Here is a 19135-nt window from a genome sequence, read left to right on the forward strand (position 1 = left end):
AGTTAAAACATTTTGTGGTTCTGTAACATCTACAAATGCAACATTGTTGCTGGTGATCCTTATCAGTGGGCAATATTTCACATCTGTAAACAAGCTTTGTGCTAGTGGCCAAACTGGATTTTTTTTTTAACCTTTGGATATTACCAGCATTGTGACATAGCCATTTCACACCGCAGAGTAATGCTACAGTTATGACTTCAGAGACTCGGAGAGCGCCCCGGGCTTTGCTGTGATTGTGATGCATCTGGACTGAGCTGGGTTTCCTACAGCTGGTCCCAGATCAGCCCTCAGCCCTGAGCCAGCCATGCAGGCACTGAAAAGTGATCCTAGAGCAACAATCCCGCCACTGCGGTCTGTGCAGTCCCACGGGGCAAATCCTGCATTTGTGCGCAGTCAGTGTGCACCCCTGCTGGAGCTCGCTGCTCAGGTGAGCATTAATGGAGGGAGGAAAATGTGTCCGTCTGCATCTGTGTGTTAGTGGTCACTCGCGGCTAGATGATGATGATGATATCCCTCCACATGACAGCCACTGCAGTGAGCGAGATCCCCCCCCCCCTCGCCCCGAAACCTGCAGTCCAGCCAGCGCGTCCAACCAGCTCTTGGCACTCGCATGAGTCATTTTGCCCCCCATCCCCGTGCCTTTGCAGGCATCAACACAGAAAAAAAGCATTGGCTCAGTCAGGACTAGGGGATAGGCAGCAGAGCACACTAAATCACCCCCACAGACACACACTCACACACACTCACTCACACACACATAACACACACACACACACACACACACACACTCATAAACTCACACACACACACATACACACACACACACACACACACACACACACACACACACACACACACACACACACACACACACACACACACACACACACACACACACACACACACACACACAGGGGCCTCCAACATGACATCATCATCTGCAGAAGTGTGCAGTGGTGCCAGGCTGCTGCCATGCCAGCCTTCTCTCTCTCTCTCTCTCTCTCTCTCTCTCTCTCTCTCTCTCTGTCCTTCACTCACTTTCTGTCTCTCTTTTACTCACTTTCTCTCTCTCTCTCTGTAACAAACCACACACACACACACACACACACACACACACACACACACACACACACACAGTGAGTTATCAGATCACTGCGCTTGGATCAGGGATCTCATTAGGCTCCTGGACCCCCCTCACGGCTCACTGAGCGCGCTCCAACTGCCCGCCGCTGGCATGGAGACCGGACAGGGGCCACTGCAGCGAGGCGAGCTGAGCTAAGCTGCCCTGTGCTGTGCTGAGCCGCCCTGTGCTGCCCTGTGCTGTGCTGTGCTGAGCCGCCCTGCGCTGGGCTGTGCTGTGCTGAGCGTTTTAGCTGACCCACGTGAGCTCTATATATTTACAGTAATGCCTTTCATGTACCCGCACTCCTGAGGAATTACTGATTAGTGCCTTACGGACTCCAAAGTGATTTTCAGATGTGAATTTCCCCCATGTTTCCCCATAACACTCATCACAGAGAGCTGCACCAGCCATGCACATGTGCTTTAAGGTTGCACTTGCTTACAGGGCAGCTCACAGTACTAGAAGCCTATACAGTACAAGCAGCGGTCTAGCAGCACGTACTGTACAGCACGCTCTTTGGGAATCCTACCTTCCTCTGTCTGCTGAGATACAAAAAAGGAATTACATGGGAAACTATTGTTAATGCATCACTGTGAATTCTCTTTTTCAATCTCTTTCCTTTTCCGTCTCGCATCCTTTACTGCTCTTGTCCTTCAGCTGGGAATACATGAGTGTGTGTGTGTGTGTGTGTGTGTGTGTGTGTGTGTGTGTGTGTGTGTGTGTGTGTGTGTGTGTGTGTGTGTGTGTGTTACAACTGGGAATACAGGAGTATGTCTGTGTGTTACAGCTGGGAATAAATTAATGTGTTTCTGTTTTGCAGCTGGGAATAAATTAGTGTGTATGTATGTGTGTTGCAGGGCTTTGTGTGTCTTATAATTCATGCACACTTACAGATGCTGAAACAGTGTGATGGGAAAGGGTGATCTGATCTTTAATTCTGAAAGTCCCCTCTCTAGTCAGCTGTTACAGCTGCAGGCCAAATAGAGCCGTGACTTACATGAATGACTTACATGGACCAACATGTCCCCTCCATTTTCTCTCCCTCTTCCCTTCCCTTCCCATCCGTGTTGCAGGGTGGAAACAGCTCCTCCTCTGGCGGAGGTAAAGCACTGCACTCCTCCTCCTCGGCAGCCTTGCGCCTCAAGCACCTGCAGCAGAGCAACCCGGAGAAGAGCAAGCTGTCCAAGCAGCGCGAGGAGTTCCTCAAGAGCCAGGGCCAGCTGCAGGTACCGTCCGCTCCTCATTAGCCTCAGCCCCTCACCTCTCACCTCTCACCTCCGACCCCTGACCTCTGCCTTGATCATACACTGATGTCACCCAGATGAACACACACATGTTTCATCTGCTCAAACACTCGCATTAAGCATGAGCATTGTCAAACTCATCCAATAGAATAGGATTAGTGCATGAGCCTCCATTACAGTTGGAATCCATGTCATCACCAGTGTTAGTTACTATAAGTAACTGTGAAAGGCATAATGTATCGGTAATTGAATAGGCATAACTGTTCAGTACATTTGATGATACTGTAGAGTGTCTGTGTAGTATGTGTTTAGGCATGTTTCACTCACATATAACACACACACACAAACACACACACACACACACACAAATCTTTATTGGAATGCAGAAAAAGGGATAAAGCTATAAAACACGTGAGAATTTCAATTATTCATAATTTATGAATAAAGCACATTAATAAACAGATGAATTATGGCCACACACACACACACTCTCTCTTTCTCTCACACACACAAACACACACACACTCTCTCACACACACACACAGAAAAAGACACTTGGAGAAGACTCCCAGCGGGAGTGTGCAATTGTAAGGCAGAATGCATCTTAAAGGTGCCTTCTATATGATCCGCATGCTAACGCAGGAGACCAAGCGGAACCATGGCAACGGAAACCTCCGTGCTGTCAGACTTTCATGTCTGAAAATTGAATTGGACACGTTAGACTGCAATATATTTTTTCTGCCCGTATGCTTTAAATTCACCCATACTGTTGTTCCCTCAGGGCAGAGTCTGAACACACTTAGCTGTACAGAACGGTTTTGGCAACTCAGGTTTCGGTCAGTCAGAGGTAACTGCTGCCACTGCCGAGTTCAAAGGAAGTGAGAGTGGCAGAAAGAGGGACAACTCTGAACGCTCTGTAGTTGGGTTTGGGTTTCTCTTGGCAACTGAGCCAGACCCCCCCAGAGAGTTCACATCCCATAATATAAACAAAGCTGAGGTGAAACCATCAGCACACTGGCTCACAGCCACGGAGACAGCAGAATGCTCCGGTCCTGAGTTCTAAACACAAACACTCCGTGTGAACCTCCCATAGAGCAGCACTCTCTCTCTCTCTCTCTCTCTTTCTCTCTCTATCTCTCTCTCCCTCTCTCTCTCTCTCTCTCCTGTTTTACATAGTCCAGGCCCCTCGATCGTGCAGCGTATGTCTGCATTAACAGCCCACGAGCTTAACAGCAGGATAGCTGGCAGAGCCAGAGCACTAACACCATGCCTCACTGCCCTAGCACAGATAAGAGGGAGCCCTGCTCAGCAGGCACACACGCCACACACAGCACACACGGCACACAGCACTCGCTCACTACACACAAAGAAGCACTTTTGCAACCACATATGCATGTACTGTTTAAACCTTAGCATGCCAGAAGCAGGACATAATACATATGAATCCTTATAAAACGAAATCATCTACATAATGTCTCTTACATACTACTGGGTATTTGCAGAGTTGAAGAAAACACGCGCACACACACAAACAGGAACATACGCACGCACGCACGCACACACACACACACACACACACACACACAGGTGTGAATAATCTGCTCTGCATTACTTATAGTTTGCCAATTGAGAGGTTAATGGTTTGTTCTTGTTAACTGATGCAGTAAATAGTGTATGTTAATAGGGCAGTCGTGAAATCAGCACTTGCATTTCAATCATGCACAGGCATAGAACCTGAGAGAGAGAGAGTTGGTGAGAATGTGTCTACAGGAAGGACATCATATGTACTAGAGGAGATGTTTGCTGAAAAAGACCTGAGATAGATAGAGAGCTAGAGAAAGAAAGACAGTGTGTGTGTGTGTGTGTGTGTGTGTGTGTGTGTGAGTGAAAGAGAGAGGGAGAGAGCTTAAACGGGCAGCTTGTGTTCCGACTGCAGGCTCTGAAGCGGTGTGGAGCTTGCCTTGATGCCAGGGTGCAGAGAGTATTGCACCATTTAGATAGATGTTCTCACAATTGTCCCATAACAAAGACAAGTGCCCACATCCTTTAAGAGGGATGGCAGAGTGCCACAAAATGATGAGGCTTCCCAATCCAGCCTCGGGACATAGTGGGTAATTATCATTACCTCGTTTCTCCATCTGTCCTCTCTCCCCCTGTCCTCTCTTCTTTTCTGTCTGTCCTCATCTGTCTCTCTGTTCCTCTCTCTGTTTTCAAGTGTAATTAAAGTGAACTGAAAATGAGGCAGAGACAGAGACACAGGAAGAGAGAGAGAGAGAGAGGCAGCAGGGCTGGGAGGCTGTGTTTGCCTGTGTTTGCCTGTGCTGGTCTACTTTCTGGAGTGAGTGTCTCCTGCGCTTGGGTCCACTGTTAAATGAAGTGGAATCAGTGTCCGGTTACATCAGTCCACTCTCTAATTGCTCAAAGCATAGTAGACAGGGCGGCCGCTAAAACACACACACACACACACACACTCTCTCTCTCACAGACACACACACACGCCTCCCACCATACACCGCACTCTCGCCCACTATTCATTCTCTGTGCTTGTTTTTTTCCCTGGCCTTTTCTATCTGTGTGTCTCCTCCATTATTTCCCCATCTGTCTATTTTCATATCCCTCAAAGGCTGCCTCTCTCCCCATCTCTCTCTCTTTTCTCTTTTCTCTTGTCTCTTCTCTTTCTCTCTCTCTCTCTGGCTTTTGTCACCATCCTGCAAATGAATGGGAAGTTAAGCCTATTATTTAAAGCACAAAGCACGATGTCTCAACACACCATACGCTTCTGTCTTTCCCCCCCCATAATTCACTTCACTCGTGTTCTTTCTTTCTCTCCTCTCCTCTCTCTCTCCCTCTCTCTCTCAAACCTTCTCTCCCCTCCAACCTCCCACCTTTATTAGCATATTGTTTGTGTTGTTTTTGCTGTTGTTTACACGACACAGTGCAGCAGGTTAGGAGGTGTGTGACAGAAGGGGGAGGGGGGGTGGGGTGGTGTAGGGGGTTGGCAACGGTTATTTTCCATAACTACACAAGACACACACCTGTCAGCAGACTACTATCCCGCAGGGGAGGGAAAAGCGCAGGAGCGTAAGAGAGGTTGTTTACCAGCGTTGGGTACTGTATTGTGCTCACGATAATAATTCAGCAAATGGCTGCGAGCGGGATGCACAGACGTGTTTACCTGTGCAGCTGCTTGGCATTCGTCTGAAGTGGTCCGCTAGGTGAGGAGGGAACCTTGGCTTCTCACGTGAAGGAGAGGGAGGATGGTAGTCTGATGAGTATTGATCTATATGCCATGATTACTGCATGCTTTCACACACAAGCTGTATAATCTTTTTCCTTACACATACACACACACGCACACACACACACACACACACACACACACACACACACACACACACACACACACACACACACACACACACACACACACACACACACACACACACACACACACACACACACACACACACACACACACACACACACACACACACACACACACACACACACACACACACACACAAACACACAATCAATCACACGCACGCACACACATGCCCGCACACACACACATCATCATAATCATCATGATCATGATCATTATCATCATAGTCAATGCACCATGGTAATGCTATGATGATTTCTGTATGTTACAGTTGAACATGACTGCACTGCACATCAGCGATTGTGCTGCATGTGCAACAGGCCAAAGTTAATGACTCGGAGTTAACAGTGTCCTGTGTTCTGTGTCCTCCTCATCCCCCCCCTCCCCCTTTTCACCTTTGACCTCCCTGCACACCGTTCCTGTGGGTTCCACCTACGCTCCTGTGACCTGTGTGACCCCTGTTTGACCCCATGACCCTCGGCAGCAATGAGTGACCCAGCCTGATTTGGCACAACCCGACCCGACCCGACCCAAACCCTCTCCACTTCTTCATCCACCCTCCACACCGCATCCCAGCACTTACTGTACTACACTCCCCACACCTCTTTTCAGATGTGCTATGTGAGATTCACAAGTGTGCGTGTGTGTGTGTGTGTTTGTGTGTGAGTGTGTGCTTTGTTTGTGCGGTCTATTTTTACTTTTTCTTTTCTTCACTCCGCTCTTCTCTCATGCCGTCTTTCTCTCTGAACCCTTTTCTCCGCTGTTCCTTTTCCACCCACTCCATTCCGCCGTCTCTTCTGTCCACACCCGCTGCTGCCCGCTGCTGCCCGCTGCTCCCCACTGACCCGCCCGCCACACTGACCCCCCTCAGGCCCTGGGTGGCAGCTTCCTCACCGACCCCCTCCTCACGGGCACCCGTGCGGCGAGTTTCTCCGGCCGCCTGCCCTCCTCGGGCGGTTCGGGCCCGACGGTAGCCCTGTTCGCCCCGGGCCTCCGCAAGTACCCTCAGGACGGCAGCGGCAGCAGCGGCGGCGGCGGCGATCTCCCATCGTTCAGCGCGTCCTCCAGCCAGGCGAGGGCGCTGTTGGCCAGCCTGGGCGCCGAGGCCCTGCTGCTCTCCTCCACCCTGCGGCAGCACCGGCTGCTCCACCCGACGGCCACGGCGCAGACCAACGGCCGCTCGGCCTCCTCCCCGTCCCCCACCACCTCCCCCACCGCCACCACCCCCTCCGTGTCCCCCTCCACCTCCCCCTCCACCTCCTCCTCCCCTCTCACCTCCCTCACACTCTCCTCCCTGGGCCTGAAGAGCGTGGGCCACAGCCTCAAGTACCCCATGGCCAGCCTGGGGGGGCAGAAGGAGGGCAGGAGCAAGACCCTCCCCAAGGCCACGTCATCCGGGGCCGAGTGAGGACCAGGAGGAGAAGCAGCAGCAGCAGCACCCCTATGCCAAAAACAACCCCCCTCCCCTCCAACCACATCCCCCCTTTCAAGGGATCGAGGAGACTGTACAAAAAAACGAACAAACATGGCACACAAAGACACGACTTGCCTCTAACTCCAGTTTTGTTTCGTCTTTGCCAGTTTTATTCTTTTTTTTGTTTTTACTTTGTGTATTTTTCCGTTTCACTCTCATCGTGCAGTTTTGGAGTTAAGCAGACTTCCACCTCCATCTCCGCTCCATCCTCCATCCCTCCCCTTCTCCATCTGCGGGTCTCCCTACCATCTGGGGCTTAGGCTGGGCTCGGCTTGTGGCCCGTCCCAGCCACGGTGCCCTCAGGTCGGGCCCGCGTCCCACCGCCTGCCTGCCTGGCTGGACCGGAGCTCCACGGAACAGACGGGCAAGTCCTCCGTGCGCTGGCAACTCGGGCGGGGGAGGGCGAGAGGAACCAGCTGGACCCAAGCTCATCACGCGCCACCACCCATTTGCCAAAATCTCCCATCGGAATGTAGTGGAGGCGACGGACCTCCTTCTAGTATCCTATCTAGGCTGTGAACTAATATTATTAGGACGAGTAGAGTTGCAATAATAGCACAAAAAAAAAAAACAGTGAATAGTTTTTCGGTGTACGTCCAAATTTTCATCACCAAAAGAGTGGGAACCGTGTTGAGGCAGAGGTGGAAAAAAAAAACGACAAAAGGACATGTAAATGTGACACAGTTTGATGTGCTTCTGTTCTAGACCTGTTGACACAAAACAATGTTTCAATCAACTGCATATTTCAGCACTGGTGCTATCACTTTACTGAACATTTTTCAAGGATCGGTCTTAAATTGAACATGGTTGACACATTTCAAAACTTCAGCCCCATGCACATACACACACACACACACACCCACCCACACACACACACACACACAAAGCCCACACACTCACTGCCTTTACCCAAAAACATTCCATGATGTCACCTCTTTGGCCACCATCTTTTCTGTGTGTGTGTGTGTGTGTGTGTGTGTGTGTGTGTGTGGGCATTTGGTTGGCATAGCAACAGACACAGACAGGGCTGTGGGATGTTGGAGGCTGATGCTCGAGGCAGGATTACCGAGGCTGCAGGAGCTCTGCTCAGAGCAGCAGGGTCCACTGGCATCACTGTGCCCACTTTAAGGACTTAGTCCTGGGAGAAGCAGAAACAAGACTGGCCAGAGAAAGTGGCAGCAGCACAAGGGAACAATAGATATAAAGACCATGGGCCCTGGTTTGAATGCAGGGCAAAGTACAAAGTCAGTCTATGAGCCAAATTCTTGTACGTGGACTAAGGTATCATGGGGTGTGAAATAGCTTTTAGCTGGCCCACTGATGTCTGTGCTTAGGATCTTCCTCGTGGTATTACAATATAATAGATTTTGCAGAGCTATTAAGCAAGTTTTAATTAGACTAGACTTGCCCAGCATTTAAATTGGGGCCCCGTATGGAAATATCAGCTTGACCATGATAGATAGTCCTTAACAGCCAGTTATAGCACAAGATAAGTATCTACTATAGAGAAACACAGGATATTGAGAGTTAGTTAGTAGTTAGTAGCCATCAATAGTAGTTCACTGAAGAAGCACAAGTTACATTTGTGGACCAAGGGGAAATAGGCCTGAGGCATGCTGACAATTCCCCTCTATCAACGGTTCCTGAGCACGTGGAAAGGGGACAGAGTTAGTCAGCCATACATGGTCAGCACTTTGGGTATACACCTTAGAGGGCCTTTAAGGTGTCGCACAGTCAGCCGTGTCTGGAGGAAGCTCTGCACGTTCCACTGCTCCCCGCCGTGAGGCTTAGAGTGGGGTTCAGTCGGAGGGGCATGAGTAGCTGCGATGGAGGACAGGGGAGTGTGTGTGTGTGTGTGTGTGTGTGTGTGTGTGTGTGTGTGTGTAGCTCAGTGCATTAGAGGCAGCAGGAGTGACAAGTTTCCTCTCCTTGCGGCTCTGGCTGTCAGCACAGCACAAGTGCTCCCTTTCCCGACTCTCCCCCCACTCCTCCTCCTCCCCCCCACCTCCTCCTTGCCTCCCTTTTATGTTGAGGATGCATCATTGAGACAGCCCGGGGATGTTTGTGTTATAAAAGCCTGAGATGCAGAGATGGCGAAGGGGACTTGGGGAGGGGGAAAAAAAGGAAGAAAGTCAGAACTAGGATAGAGCTGCATGGCCAGTTTTCGAACAAGTGTATTTCACTTATTGCCACAAATGTTTAGATGAAATAACCGTCATCTGCAGGGGGAAAAAAGCACATTTGGGTACTTGAGGATGGTTTCAGTTTAGGGAGCACTACAAAGGGAATGGGGCTGAAGAGTGTGGGGAGAGGAAACAGTGACAAAAATATATATATTAGCATTCACCTCTGGTTCTCAGGGGGCTCCCGCTAGTGTTGTTCCTCCATCTGGATGTTGTCTGTGTGGGAGTACATTTGTCTGCTCTCGACCACCCACCAGGCTGAGTTTGGCTCCCTCCGATCGGGGTTAAGAGAAGATTCGATAAAGCTGTTCCGAGGCCCGTGGCAGGCAGAGGGTGCCATCAGATGAGCACGGCTGGGGGTTTGCTGTTTGTCATTCCTGTTAGTGACTGATCAAGCTGTGTGTGTGTGTGTGTGTGTGTGTATGTGCTGGCATCTGGCAGATCTGGTGTAGAGCACAGATAATAAGCGCTGGCAGCACTGAAAGTCTATTCACTGAATAGTGAGAAGCACAAGTAGACCATTTCCTCCCTTAGAAAAAAAGGAAAGGAGAGTTAAACAAAAGGATTGGACGAAAAGAAAAGAGAAGAGAAAAAAAAACCCATCTCCATTCCATCACGCGAGGCTGAAGAGGTAGCGCTAGCCACACGCTAGCTCACCAGGCTCGGCCCCCGGGTCTTCAGCGGTGAAGTCAAACGAGAGAAATTGTCTTAGTCATGCGGCAGTAGACGCATTCAGCTCTCGAGTCTGCCGCTCGCCCAGTTCCATTTCCGTCGCCTCTCTCCCTCCCCGCCGTCCACCCGCGGCCATCCAGGGTCACGCCTCACTGGAGATGCAGAGTGGTGTGTAGACCATTCCACCCTTTGCTAGTTTGCATTACCCCCCCCCCCCCCGGAGTCAAGCCTGCACTGGGCATAACTACTGTGAAGGGTACATTTTAGGATGTGTACATTTTAGGGTAGGGATTTAAAGTGCTTGGGTGTGCAGGGCTTTTCACAGTAGGATTTATGTGGTGTTGGGTAGGTGTATGTGTCCGTATGTGTGTGTGTGTGTGTTTGTGTGAGGGGGATATCTGTTCAAAAATGTTTTCAGTCAAGACAGCTCTGGAAGGCAATGACTCTCCACAAGACAATGAGACGATGAGTATTGTTTTGTAATTCTTGAACACAACTGTAAATGTACAAGGCTCGCATTAATGGGAAAAAAAACTACCTACAATGAAAGGCAACAATCAGACAGAATCAGTCTCGCTCTCGAAGGAGAAGCTTACACTGTAAATTCATGAAACTATATTGACACTATTGGTGTTTTGTAGCCCTGGAAAACTACAAACAAACTACATAGAAATCACACAGGGATGCACTCTGATCATCACATATCATCCTATTTTTGATTTCATGTTATTTGCTGACCATTTCTTTGTACAGATTGACCTTGTTTTATAATTCTTGAAAAAGATATATCACACGGATAGATTATTTATTCATGAGAGGAAAACATTTTATATATTGAGTTGAAATATTTACAGTACATATGTACAGTGGAAGTTCATAATATGTAATATACAGTTGGACTTTTTTAATCAGTGATTTTTTTTAAGTGAGTTTGAAATGTTGAGTGAATCAGATGTTTTTTGGTTTCTTTGGGGGGTGGGGGGTGGGGTGGGGGGGACTCGTGGGTAGATCACCTGAGAGTTCAGAATGTGATTTAGCACAAGAGCATCTATCTGGAAAAAATGTCTAAATGCACACTTAACAAGCACTAGAGAGAGAGAGAGAGAGAGAGAGAGATTGCTAGGGTATGAGATGTAAGAATATGTGAAATGTAGCTGTTTATAATGCTGACGAGTCCTGCTGTTGTATAAATCTAATTTGGATGTCAGTGTGGTTCATGGTCACATTATAAAGACTGTGGGACTAGGCAAAGACTCCAAACCTTAGAACCATCCTGACAGAGTTTAGAGTTCTTTCAGCAGTGGTGTATCCGGGGACACATCGAAATCACTGTGGTCTCTTTAGACTCCCCCATTGGAGGAGTTTGGTACTGCAACAACCAGGCCCTTTGTAAAAAAAAAAGAAAAGAAAGAAAAACACGGAACCAGGGCTTTTGATTCCACAAAGCAGGGTAAAATACTCTACATGTTGTATCTGATCACAGAAAACTAAGCTGTTTTTGTGATTTGAGATTCAGAATCTACAAAGCAGTTTTCTATTTCTGCAATTGGCATCTCCTGCTTCTACAGCTGTGAGATGGGACAAATGTCTGATTGAGGAGCAGAACACTGACAGATGACTCTGCTTTTGATTGCTAATGTCTGGGGTTCTGGTTATATGTGTAGCACACTGAAAAACACACTCACAAGTTCTCCTGTAGTATTCATACAAAGATGATGTAAGGTTTGTGCTGTTCCTGTCTCGAGATATGTGGGCCATTCTAAGGGGTTTACATGAATGTGTGGATGTACCAAATTATGGCATCAAACAAACAAACAAAAAATGAAAAAGAAGACACCAACCATTGACAGTAATATGTATATATAGTCCTTCTTAGAGAGTTCTACAAAATGTTATGTCCAGAATAATAATTTATTTAAAAAGCGACGGAGTTCTAAGATATATATATATATATATATATATATAAATATATATGGAAAAAAAAGATGAATAACAATTATGATGATGATGCATGTATATTCTCAAGCAATCGCACGGTGCCGCTGAAGTTGTCTACATGTTCCTTTAAAAGACTGACGAGTTGAGAAGAGTGTGTTCAAAGTGTTAAAGGTTTACACCTGTTAAGAAAAAGAACTTCTGTTTTGTTTTCTAAATAATAAAAAAAAAAACGCGACACGAGATGTCCAATAAGTGATGTGACACAGGCATGTGTACAGGCCTTCTGTTTTTCTGTGACGTGGTGATGGGGTCGGACAGTATCTTCGGCGAGCGTGGAGGAGGAAGAGGAACGGTACCTGAGCATCGCCCCAGAGCACAGGCTCGCTACGAACCCACAAAGACACATTAAGGTGTTCCCACTTATCTCCCGTATGTAGAGTAGTGTGATATATGAACCAAGCGGAAAAAAAACAAACTCTATAGAAATAATATATACATCTATGACATATAAATCACAACAGATATTGAAGAAACTAATTTAATCTGTGTGGATGCTATGTTGAGAAATGTGACTTTTTTTTTCCTCTCCTGTTTTGTACATACTTGCTGTGGTTGTGTGGGTCAGTAAAGTGCAGATCTCTTGTACGTGGTGGTGCTTTGTGTTTTCTTTGTTTCCTCTCCCAGGAAGGATAATCGGTACAGCGCTTAATAATGTATTAATGACAGGTTTGGGACTTTTATTCTGAAATAATCATTGAAAAATTATTTACATGATTGCGACATTCTTGCATTCTGTTTACAGCAATTTCTAATATACTAAGCCTCTGCTCTGAATCTATGTTGTATTACTGTAGATGGGATTGACAAAAAAAGAAAGTGATCAGTTCAATGTCACTCACAGATAGTTTCAAAAGAAGGCTCACCTGTACTCTAAAGGAACACATAACGGCTTTGCCTTTTGTTCGTTAAAATAACAGCAGTTAAAGAAAGAGTATCAACAATTTCAAGTGTAATGAAAGCTGAAACAATTCTTAAAACTTTTCCAAAACTGAGACTGTATCATGTTAAATGAGATATCTAATAACCGTACTACTGTAAGTTCTCATAGTGGCCCACAGTGCATAGTCAACCCTTAGTGACTTCTAGACACTAAAGCTTAATGTTGTACTGTATTATACATGGCGGCATACACCCCTCTACATCCTAGGCCTGCGGACTAGTCGATCCGTGTACTTTAGGAGTCCGGCCGCTGGGCTGGTCTGCGTCCATCTGTCCGTCTGTAAGGCTGATTTCTCAGGTCTAAAAGTAAACGTGAACATTGTGAGTATTAACACATTTGGGAGGTCACTCATCGTTAAGGGAAATAATGTAACGATAAAACAAATCCACTCGACTCCACTATCCAAACGGCTGACCACAACAATACACTCAACGGGCGCAGCTCACCTGTGATGATGTCGTCGATGGCCCCGTCCGTGACTTGTGGCTTCACCTGCCGCTTCTTCAGCTCAGCGATCAGGTCCATCTGAGGCATCATGGGTCTCTGGGGTGGACACAGGTCAGAGCACAACACATGAGACAGAGCAGGAGGGCGTGGACACAGAGCAGGACAGAGATGGTCGAAAACAAGTGACATGAGGCACAGCACAGCGCTAGCTAAAAGAGAGTGAGTCAGCTACCTTTGGGCCACCCTGGTCTTTCTTCACTGGAGAGGCCTGAGTCTCTTTTGGCTCCTCTTTGCTCTGAGCCTCCTGCTTTTTCCTCTGCTCATTTTCCTGATGGGCCACCTGAGAAACACACACACATACACACACACACACACACACACACACACACATACATGTCAATAAACATATGTATATTATCTAAATGTTATGGGCTGGGAGTACAGTTGGTGTTTACATATAGATAGATAGATAGATAGATAGATAGATAGATACTTTATTGATCCCCAAGGGGAAATGCAAGGTCCCAGCAGCTTTAGACCCCCCACACAACATACACTACAATGTAAACAGGATGATACAAAGACGCTATATATTCTGCAGATGTAAGGGCCCTGTTACCTGATAGGCTTTGCTGAAGCGATGGAAGAGGGTGAAGAACTGGGAGGGCTGTGTGGTCTTGGGGTTCTCCCCGAAGTACTCCACCACCGACACAAACGCCTCCTGGAGGGGGGAAATCATCAAAACATCAACACTGTGTGTGTGTGTGTGAAAGAGTGTGTGTGTGTGTTGTTACTGTACGTCCGGCTCGAGCCGTACATAAAGAGGAAGGAAGACGGTGGTTTGGTCAACCAAAATATATTTATTTAAAGATAATTAGAAATATTAAAGTACTGCAGTTCTAAGGATGTCTACGGGAGGAAACAGAATGTATGTAAGTGTATGGGTATAATGCAAGCATCAGTATAGACCTAGAGCTGCAAAAGATGAGAAAAAGATAAAGAAAGAGATAAGGTGTGTGTAGGAGAGAAATCAATATGTTATCAGAAATGTGCCTAACCCAGAACTGACCCAGCAAGAGAGAGAGACAACCCTGTATATAACCCATTAACCCAGGTGTATACCATTAACCAATTAGTTGAGCCAAGATGGCCCTATAGGTGTATTGGCCATGCCAGGTCTGAAGAGGGCACTGGGGGTCGTAACAGTGTGTGTGTGTGTGTGTGTGCGTGTGTGCGTGTGTGTGTGTGTGTGTGTGTGTGTGTGTGTGTGTGTGTGTGTGTGTGTGTGTCAAGCTTGTGCTTGAATGTGTGTGCACTGACCTGTGCAGCCTTGCCATCTTTGTTGAGGGCCTCGAGTTTCTCGCTGTTGAACTTGACGAACTCCTTGAGTTCCTTGTTGTCGTCCTGCACCAGGAACTCCTTCTTGGTCACCTCCATGCCCCGCTCCAGACCACGCACATCCTGCAGCACGCCGTCCAGAGACACTGGCACGCACACACACACACACACACACACACACATTTATTTACATTTACATTAACACACACACACGCGCGCGCGCGCGCACACACACACACACACATTTATTTACATTTACACGCACACACACACACACACACACACACAAACACACACATACACACATTTATTTACATTTACACACACACGCACGCACGCACACACACACACACACACACACACACACACACGCATGCAGGCACACACACACCCACACACACACACACACACAATAATAATAATAATCGCTTTGGACAAAGGCATCTGCTAAATAACTTTAACTATAACTATAATAACAATGCCAGTTCAGTAAATGAGTAGTCTGTTCCTATGGTAATGAGTGGGTATGGATTAATAAGCAGTGGGTAAAAGTTAAGAGTAAGTAAAATGTCAAAGTTTGAATTAACATCACGTTCATCTTAGAACAACACCAGCAGACCGCCGTAGACGGTTCAACCAAAAATATACACCATCTGGCTGTACTTGTGACTAAGTGCAGCAACGCTTTGAGTCAGATGTTAGTCCTTCAGAGTGTTGTGCAAGACGCTGCCTTCCTTAAAAAGCCAGCCCAAAATAAACTCCTCCACAGTGTGGAAGTGGTGGCATTGTGTGCATGTGTGAGCATTTGAGAGTGTGTGAGGGGCGGGCATACATGTGAATGAGTGAGTGAGTGAGTGAGTGAGTGAGTGAGTGAGTGTGTGTGTGTGCGCGAGTAAGAGAGAGATAGTGTGTCTGCACAGTATGTACGAGTATGTGTGTATGTTCAGATGTCCATACCCAGGGCAGCCTTGTCCACAAACTTGAGGTCAGTGTGGAAGGAGACGAGGTCTGGGTATTTCTCCTGCACCATGTTGGCTATGAAGTGCAGCAGGGTCTGGGAGCGATCCGTCGACTTGGTGTCCAGCAGCTGTGGGGGTAGAGGGAGGGAACCCATGAGCCATGTCTGCAACTTTTTTGAGAACTACCGTGTGTGTGTGTGTGTGTGTGTGTGTGTGTGTGTGTGTGTGTTTCTATATTAGCAGTCCATAATAGTTTCTATCTGAGAGTGTATGAGTATAGATTTAATAGGTTTAATCCATCTACAGCTTCAGAGCTCTGCCATTCATGCATCTACTCAGCCTTTCCTGTGATTAAATAGAGTATACCAGATATGTGACGTTCACACATACTAGAGAGGCAAAGAAGAATGAATACACAAAGCACTTTCTAGCTCACCATAACGGAACCCAAAAAGTTTAGTCACATTAAGACCTGTTACTCAGATGGCTATTGCCGCCAGGTTCTGTGTGACCTCTGTGAAGTTGACGGCTTTTCAGCCTGTTACCCGCTCCACTCGAAGATGACTCACCAGGTCCAGACTCTGCAGACGGAAGCCTCCGGCAGCTCCCCTCTTACTGCTGTTCATGTAGTTTCCAAAGGCCAGGATTATCTACACACACACACACACACACACACACACACACACACACATACACACACACATACACACATACTCTCATATTTCAGGAATACACTTCTCTCATATGACACACATCCATGTTTATATAATATTTATATAGGGCGTGACACACAGGGTGCGTCTCAAGTCTAGATGGGCATACCTCTAACATCTTCTTCAGTTTCGTGGAGGACTTGATAGATATGGAGGCAGCAATAATGGAGTCCAGTTGCTGTGGTAACAGGGGACATAAGAGGATATCATGAAGAATCTTCATCAGATAAAAAATGCATGACACATCAGCATTTAGAGATGATAGAACGATAGAAACCAAGGCTGGAGAGTACGCTGTCTCCGAAAGCACTGGCTAATACAGCCTGATACTGGTATAACAGGAGTCTGATGACACTGCATTTTTTTTTTTTGGCCTTTTTGCCTTTATTGTTATAGGACAGTGAAGAGTACACAGGAAACAAGTGGGAGAGAGAGATGGGGTGGGATCGGGATATGACCGCAGGCCGGATTCGAACCTGGGTCCCCGTGGGCACTGACTGCTATTTCAGCTGTAGCTAGGGCCTATCTATCCCCTTGAAGCAGGCTGGAGTGGGGGCCATACCAGAGAGGGTTAAAGCGGAGCGAGAGGTGCAAACGTTCGACCATTTCCGCGTTCTGTTTTCGCAAAGGGGAAGGGGGGCGAATTCCCCCTTTAAGCAGACCTAGAAAGTGACGTTACATTCGAACTGAACTGCTTGCCAATCTGACAGATCGTTATCCCACTATGACAACTTTGCGACACGCCTCTTTAAGCAGACAGGAACTGTTTGAATTTTGCTTCCATAGAGATGCATTATGTTGCTCTATCTATCTTGTCAGTAATGAGGGATCTTTGGCTAGGGCCTATCTATCCCCTTGAAGCAGGCTGGAGTGGAGGCCATACCACTGATCTATAAAGAATAACTGGATAGACTATCCCATTGCTGCCGCCCCATCAATAATGAAGCCAATGGAACTGTCCCGAGTGGTCCCAGTTCCATTGTTGCAGAACGGCAACGTTCTTTTACTGTCTTTTACTGTCGATGCATTCAACTGGCAAGTGGTCCCAATATGGCCGCCGCGCTGAGGCTTTCAGGTTTATGACGTAGATGCGCTATCCAGTGTTCCTCCTTCAGGAAAAACACCTACAAAAACTCATTTTTCCCACTGCCATCAAAATATTGAACAAACAATGATAACTCCTGCTGCCCCCCTTCTTTTAGATAGTCATTGCATATGGATTATTTATTTATTTATTTATTTATTACACTATACTGAACTGATTGCACTAGTCACTTTCCTACTTCAAGTCTGCTGTTTTTATGTGTTATGTCTTGTCTGAGGTGTTTGTGTCCTGTTGTTTATGTTTAACCACGCTGAAGAAAATTTTCTGTCATGTACGTCAGACAATAAAGTTTTTCTGATTCTGATTCTGATTCAGTTTTTTAGATCAGTGGGCCGTACTCACGGGCTGCAGGCGCTTGAGGCTCTCGGGGAAGTTGCCCATGAAGGTGAGTGTGGTGATGCGCTGGGCGAGGCGCGGGATCTTGCCGAAGCGCATCATGAACTGGTCCTCGTCGGAGAGCTCCTCCAGGGCGCGGCCCTCGCGCTCGTAGTTCTGCAGCAGCTTCAGCTCGTAGTCCGACGGCACAAACCTCTCCAACAGCTCCAGGAAGTCCAGACTCAAGGCCTCCTGGTTGTACCTGAGACATGTGTGGAACAGAGAGGTGTGTGTCAGAGAGGCCTGAGGTGTTGAGCAATATTAGCAAGCATGGGTCAAGCATCTGTAATATCTGTCACAGTAGAGTGCTGTACCATTTTCGTTGGTTATACTAGAAGAATAACATTGGCCATACCCGCACTCTGAACTGTTAATTTCAACTTTAAAACTGTTAACTGGAGTTCATAGACTGCAGTTAGCAGTCTGACCTGTTCTAAAGCCACTGAGCCATATGGAGTATGTAAGTAACCGGCAGTGTACCACCTTGTGAACTGGTTAGCATTGTTAAATGCATTAGCTTTATCAAGTCTGTTAGCATCGCTAGCATTGCAGAGGCTACTCACGTCTCTATAGCCTCACAGATGTTCCCAGGGTTCATGCCGCCCTTGCGCAGGGTGATGGCCAGGTTCTTGGCCTTGTTGGCCTCGATCAGGGACACCTTGCTGGAGGCCTGCTTGGACACCTTCACCTTCAGCGTGGACAGGCTTGCAGGCGCACCCTGGGCCTTCGTCTTGAAATGCTCCGCAAATAAGTCCATATTCAATTCCTGTGGAGAGGACGAATGGAGAGATGAGATGAAATGAGAGAGAGTTGGACAGAAGAAGGGAAAGAGAGAGAAGAGAGGAGAGGAGAGGAGGGAGGAGATCATCTTACCTCGAGGACCTGCTCATCATCCAGCTCACTGAACACGGTGCCGGACAACTGGTTGGGTTTGAGGGCCTGCCAGTTCAGGAGTGGCATGCGGAACTTGGTCTGGATGGCTTTACGACTCTTACCAGCTGCGAAAGCAATAGTTGGAACACCATGGTTAACTTCTGGGCTCTCAACCACAACCGTTAAATACACAGTAATTAGATCTATAAAGGAGGACAGATGTCACTTTCGGAAGTACTTCATCTCCAAATCAATAAATGCATAATAAAATGCCTCTGTGTTCACCTATAAATTGAGTCAATCTGC

General features: G+C 47.3%; 2 protein-coding genes across 2 annotated transcripts in view; one reads left to right on the forward strand and one right to left on the reverse strand.

The window, feature by feature from the left end:
• srcin1a (SRC kinase signaling inhibitor 1a) overlaps positions 1-7160 on the forward strand; it is a 46333-nt gene extending 39173 nt beyond the window's left edge. Inside the window, exons 20-22 of the mRNA XM_062530949.1 lie at positions 2197-2349; positions 6624-6968; positions 7059-7160. Of these exons, the coding sequence (XP_062386933.1) occupies positions 2197-2349; positions 6624-6968; positions 7059-7160 (600 nt within the window). The remainder of the gene's footprint in view (positions 1-2196; positions 2350-6623; positions 6969-7058) is intronic.
• Positions 7161-12741: 5581 nt separating this feature from the next.
• The window catches only part of fmnl1a (formin-like 1a), a 21273-nt gene continuing 14879 nt past the window's right edge, over positions 12742-19135 (reverse strand). The window contains exons 16-26 of the mRNA XM_062532270.1: positions 18830-18954; positions 18520-18722; positions 17924-18158; positions 16586-16654; positions 16333-16413; positions 15762-15891; positions 14787-14950; positions 14086-14187; positions 13699-13806; positions 13466-13562; positions 12742-13318 (exon numbers count right to left, since the gene is read on the reverse strand). Coding sequence (XP_062388254.1) covers positions 13254-13318; positions 13466-13562; positions 13699-13806; positions 14086-14187; positions 14787-14950; positions 15762-15891; positions 16333-16413; positions 16586-16654; positions 17924-18158; positions 18520-18722; positions 18830-18954 — 1379 coding nt within the window. The 3' untranslated portion in view covers positions 12742-13253. The remainder of the gene's footprint in view (positions 13319-13465; positions 13563-13698; positions 13807-14085; positions 14188-14786; positions 14951-15761; positions 15892-16332; positions 16414-16585; positions 16655-17923; positions 18159-18519; positions 18723-18829; positions 18955-19135) is intronic.

The sequence above is a fragment of the Sardina pilchardus genome, chromosome 3, assembly GCF_963854185.1.
Source record: "Sardina pilchardus chromosome 3, fSarPil1.1, whole genome shotgun sequence".
NCBI lineage: Eukaryota > Metazoa > Chordata > Actinopteri > Clupeiformes > Clupeidae > Sardina > Sardina pilchardus.